The 5,735-nt window shown below is 56.7% G+C and overlaps 1 protein-coding gene across 1 annotated transcript in view; it reads right to left on the bottom strand.

Moving 5' to 3' along the window:
* Positions 1-4,900: 4,900 nt before the first annotated feature.
* The window catches only part of TNFRSF13C (tumor necrosis factor receptor superfamily, member 13C), a 10,163-nt gene continuing 9,328 nt past the window's right edge, over positions 4,901-5,735 (bottom strand). Inside the window, exons 6-7 of the mRNA XM_011979116.1 lie at positions 5,632-5,733; positions 4,901-5,082 (exon numbers count right to left, since the gene is read on the bottom strand). Coding sequence (XP_011834506.1) covers positions 4,901-5,082; positions 5,632-5,733 — 284 coding nt within the window. The remainder of the gene's footprint in view (positions 5,083-5,631; positions 5,734-5,735) is intronic.

Here is a 5,735-nt window from a genome sequence, read left to right as displayed (position 1 = left end):
CTCCCTGCCAGTCCCCCTGCTCCTGGGTCGCAGTTTCGGGCGGAGGCGTCTCGCGTCCTCTACCCTGAGCCTCGCCCTTCAGTCGGGGCCGTGGGCCGCATCCAGGCCCCTAGGGCTCGGGATGCGCCTGAGGACACGGACTCCCGAGGGCGCAGAGGTCGGGAGCCCTAAGCAGGTGCCCTTGGCCTTGGTCCTGCCCCTTATCCGGTCCCACGCTTTTTCCTCGCCCCTTGGCCTTGACATGCCTCTGGCCCCGCCCCTTTCCGGCCACCTTGAGACTTGGGGTCCCTCAGCCCCGCCTCTCTTCTTGACCCCGCCCCTCGGCCGCACCTCCCCCCCAGTCCCCGCCCCACGCCCAAACCGCCCGGGGCCGGTGGTGGCCGGGGCTGACTGCAGGAGCCGCTCAGAGACTCGCCCGTCCCGGAGTCCCTGGATTCGGGCCTGGATCTTAGATTATCCGCAGTCTAGGGGAGTGAAGAGATGCCCAAGGTTCACCTGGGTCTCGGGACCCCAGTAGCGTCCCTCCCCCCGTACCCCACGCCAACCACTGAGCGCCCGTCTGAGTCCCGGGAGGAAAGCGCAGGGGCGGGGAACACTGGCACCTCTTTCCTCCCGGTTGCTCCCCGACTCTGCCCGCTATTCCGCTATTTGGGGCAGTCGTTTCTACCGCGCCCCCATTCTCTCCCCCCGCTCCCCGGGGTCATGAGGGCAGGACTAGGCCTGCTCACACTTCCCTGCTGGGGACGTTCCCTGGCCCTGGCAGGGGTCCCTCTGTCCCTACATGCCACATGACCTCTTTAATCTTCAAGGACAGCTGGGTGGCCCTCAAAAGCCGCATTTTGCAGATGGGAAGAGGGGCCCAGAAAGTTGAGGCCCAGGGAGGTGCTACCAGCTTGTAGGGATAGTGCCGTGTTGAGCCATCCCTGCTGAAACGAAGGTGAGGGGCCTTCCTCCCTGGCCTCACCAGCTGGGCTCCTCAACCCCTCCCGGAGCCCCCAGCCTCTGGCTACCAGGCAGGAAGTGAAAGGGGCCTGCGGGAAGCCCCAGGAGGAAGCGAGACTTCAGCCAGCCCTGCCCCCACCGGCCAGGGTCTTGGGGACCTGGTTGAAATCAGACCCTCCTTCAGGAAAAGCTGGCCCGAAACACAGGCTCAGAGAGGGGCCTTTTCCCTTCCATTCCCACCCTGAAAACGGCCCTTCCAGAGTCTGTCTGGGATCCCTCTTACCGAAAAGAGAGACCAGATAGGGAGAAAATCTGAGTAGTGATGAAACCAAGGGGTGGGGCCTGGCATCAGTCCCCGAATTCTCCGCTCCCAAGGAGGGTGTCCAGGTCAATGACCTTCTGCTGGGCAGGCATGCCGGCCAGGCGTGGGAACCCAGGTTTCACCCAGTTCCACCACCCACCTGTTGTATCTTGGGCTGGATCCCATTACCTCACAGGGCCTCTCTTTTCCTATCTGCAAACTGGACCATATAGTCACTGCTCGTGGATGTGAAATGGTCTAGATTTGCAGGAGAAAAAATGGACCAACAGGGACCTTTAAAAAGGTCAACGCTGGCGGGGTGGAGGCGGTTCTCACGCCTGTCATTCCAGCACTGTGGGAGGCCAGGCGGGCGGATCACCTGAGGTCAGAAGTTCGAGACCAGCCTGGCCAACATGGAGAAACCCTGTCTGTACTAAAAGTACAAAATTAGCCGGGTGTGGTGCCGCATGCCTGTAATCCCAGCTACTTAGGAGGCTGAGGCAGGAGAATCACTTGAACCCAGGAGGTGGAAGTTGCAGTGAGCCGAGATTGCACTATTGCACTCCAGCCTGGGCAACAAGAGTGAAACTCCATCTCAAAAAAAAAAAAAAAAAAAAAAAGTCAAGGCCTTTGGCACAACAACTGTGCTGGGAAACAGAGACCCCTGCCCAGGACCATGTGGAAGGAGGCCATCTTGGCCACAACAGCAAAAACCAAAGTATCCAAATGCCCGGGTAGAAAACCTTACCATGTTGAAAACTTTATTGTGAAGTATTTAAAGAGAGAAAAACTTACCAAATATTAATATGATGGTCAAGACATGAATTTGTATGTATAGAATGATTACAATTATAAAAAAATACACCACACACTCGAGGCCTGGGGTTACTGGACAGGGGTCATGTCTGCCCTGACTACATCATGGATTCCGGTCCAGAACTTCCAGATTGTCTACAAAATGCCCATCTTCATTCTTTTCATTCAAAAAAATTTAAGCAAACACAAACACCCCACCCTCCTCCTCCAGGTGCTCTTATAAAGATCAGATGAGGGATCGATGTGGCGGCTCTGGGTCTCAGTTTCCTCATCTGTGAAATGCATATGAGAATTATCTAAGGTTCTTTCCTGTCCTTCTCTGGGGACCACAGGCTGGGAGGAGAACCTTGCATCCAACCGCTCATTTTTCAGAAGACAAAACTAAGAACTCAGGGGAAACTTCCTACTGGCTGGCAGGGCCAGAGAGATGACCAAGGTTTGCATGTCTGGGCCCCAGAGGGGTTTCACCCACCCTCGGGGTTTTCACCTGCTGAGCTAACCCTAGCTGTAGCAAAAGATGGGGTGGGAGATGGGGTGGCCAGGAGAAGATGGGGTGGGAGATGGGGTGGCCAGGAGAAGATGGGGTGGGAAGTGGGGTGGCCAGGAGAAGATGGGGTGGGAGATGGGGTGGCCAGGAGCAGCTCAGACTCCCCCAACCCCAGATGGAAGGGGAGTGGATGGCTGGGCCCATGTGGGCCTGACCCCACCAACCCTTTCCCATACCTACTGCTTGTCACTTGACCTCACCCTGTCACCTGGCTCCCTGGGGGCAGGGGCATCTGAGATGGGTTCACGGAGCAAGTAGCCAGGCAGAGACCTGGATGCAAGTGGCCACTGTCTTCTGAGTTGGGCACACAACAGGTCCTTGGGACAGGAAGCACTGAGTCCAGAGGCCTGGCAAGGGATAGGAGGGGCAGGAGAAGCAGGGGTCTACAGGCAGCTCTGGTGGCAGCTCAGGGGGAAGCAGGCAGAAAACATCTGATGCATGGAACAGAACATGGCCAGGGTCCAAGAGTGGAAAGACAGTGCCCAGAACTCCACCTTTTGACTCTTAGTCCAGTGCTCCCTTCCAAAGATGCTAAGCTGCAACAAGTTCCAAGGAAGCTGCCCAGGGTGGAGTCCAGCTCAGGAGGTTCTGACCCTGTGCAGGAGGGCAGGCAGGAGGCGGCTGACTGGGAGTGCACAGTGTCATCCAGGAGTGGAAAGAGACGGTCTTGTCCCCAGGCCCCAGAGCAAGGAACAGCTTGGGGCTGTAAGAGGAGGGAGCAGCTTCCACTGTGACAGTGGGTGACCAGGGGACTGGCACAGGATGGCCAAATGAACCCAGCACTGGGGGGCCAGTGCTTCAGGGGAACAAGCCAGAGAGAGAAGGGAGTTCAAGGAACCTCATGTCCACCTGGTTCAAGGTCACAGGCATGCCCTGGCCTCTAAACAAAGGAGCCTCCTGTAGGCCCCAGCCCTTCCGTGTATATGGCTGAACGTGCTGTGTCTTGGAGCAGCTGGAACCTCAGGTGGACCCTAGAGAGCTGCCTGCCAATATGTTCCTTCAGCTTGAGTTTGGAGTCCAGCCTTGGAGGCTGCGCATCTCCTCTCAAATGCAGGCTTGTGGCTCTAGAAGCTACCACTGTGGTCAAAATGGCATCTTAGGTTCTGGCAGATTGGGCCAATCTCAGGGGTTGACCTTGGGGTACAGATACCTGACAATCAGCAAAATCCAGTTCAATCTTTTCTCCTTTGTTATTTCTTAAAATAATCTTGTACTAAATCCCAAAGCAAGGAAACCCATGAACTGATTATGCACTGCCACCATTTGCATCAGTTTAAAAGCAGGACGGCTCTGAGGGCAGGTATTAAAGAAATAGCGGCCAGGCCCAGTGCCTCATGCCTATAATCCCAGCCCTTTGGGGAGGACTGCCTGAGGCTAGGAATTTGAGACTGGCCTGGGCAACATATCCAGACCTGTCTTAAAAAAAAAAAAAAACAAAAAGATTAGCTGGGCAAGGTGGAGCACCTGTAGTCGCAGCTACTCAGGAGGCTGAAGCAGAAAGATCGCTTGAGCCCAGGCTGCAATGTACTGGGGACCCATCATTGCACTCCAGCCTGGGTGATACAGCAAGACCGTGTCTCAAACAAAACAAAACAAAACAAAACAAAACAAAACAAGACCAGGTGCGGTGGCTCATGCCTGTAATCCCAGCACTTTGGGAAGACGAAGAGGGCGAATCACGAGGTCAGGAAATTGAGACCATCCTGGCCAATGTGGTGAAATCCCGTCTCTACTAAAAATACAAAAATTAGCTGACTGTGGTGGTGCACGCCTGCAATCCCAGCTATTCAGGAGGTTGAGGCAGGAGAATCGCTTGAACCAAGGAGTTGGAGGTTTCAGTGAGGTGAGATCATGCCACTGCACTCCAGCCTGGCGACAGAGCAAGACTCGTCTCAAAAAACAAAAAAATCAAACAAACACAAAAAACTACCCAGCTACAAATTAGGCATCCTCCCACTTGGTCCTTTTTCAGATTCATTTTGGCTTAATGGTGCCTTCCCCATTTTAAAAGCGGTCTCTTACTCATAGTGCCCCAGCCTTTTGAAGGCACAGGAACAGGAGCTGGGCTACCACCTTCAAGGGCTGTCAAAGATGGTGTGGTCTGAAGCCAAAGGTGAGCACACCAAACTCCATGGGGGCTGAACGCTGTGGTCTGTAGTGTCTGTGCTTCTGCAGGGTTAGCCTGGTCCCAGAAAGAGGGCAGGTGCGTGCTGGAGTGAAGAGCAAAATTTGATTTCCAAGCCCCTGGCGGGGGTCCAGAGGGAGGGCAGGGGCCACCTCCTGCCGGCTCCCTGCTATTGTTGCTCAGGGCCGGCCGTCTTGGTGGTCACCAGTTCAGTGGAGCCCAGCTCTGTGGCTGGCACAGGGACACTGTGGCCAGGTGGGGTGGTTCCTGGGTCTTCCCCAGGAGGAGGCCAGGCAGGAGCTGCGGCATCAGAGATTCCCGGAGACAGAATGATGACCTTGTCCAGGGGTTCTGGGGCAGGGCAGGGGGGATAGAGGCTCGGTACTGGGTCACAGCCTTCTCTCCCTCCCCTAGAAGACTCCTCTGGAGGGGCAGTACTCCGTCAAATGAAGCCCACTGCAGGGTGGGGAGGGGTGGCACATGGCTGACCCTGAGTTCAGAGGCCTGGCCAGTGGGGAGCTGGCAGGGCAGGGAGTTGGGGAGCTGGGGCTGTCTGGCAAACCCTGCAGGGATTTATGGGGGAATCAAGCTCCGTTAGACTCCCAAAGGGCAGGACAGGCTCCTCCTTCAGACGGGGCCCCCTTCCCGCGAACTGTCTCTTCCTCACACTGGGGTATGGCAGGGCAGAGCTGTTCCTGGCTCCGACCAGGGTCTCAGGCGCAGGACTATGTCTCCGTCCCCAGCCTGAGCTCCTCAGAGCAAACTCTTTTCCGCTCTCTGTCTCCGTTTCCCCTTACAGCCCTTCTCTACTCCCAGGGTCCATGCATCACCCCCTAGGCCGTTCCGACACCCCAGCCCCTGTGCCCCGCTCGGACTGGTTCCGCTACACACGGAGCTCACCGTCCTTGTCCTTGTCTCCGTCGGGGGCCTCTGCGGAGGACGCGCCGCGAAGCCGCCGCTGTCGCCGCCTCCAGCTCACCAGGCCCACCAGGACCAGCGCCAGG

This window comes from Mandrillus leucophaeus, unplaced genomic scaffold, assembly GCF_000951045.1.
Source record: "Mandrillus leucophaeus isolate KB7577 unplaced genomic scaffold, Mleu.le_1.0 Scaffold2, whole genome shotgun sequence".
Taxonomy (NCBI): domain Eukaryota; kingdom Metazoa; phylum Chordata; class Mammalia; order Primates; family Cercopithecidae; genus Mandrillus; species Mandrillus leucophaeus.
This window is presented reverse-complemented; position numbering and strand designations above follow the sequence as displayed.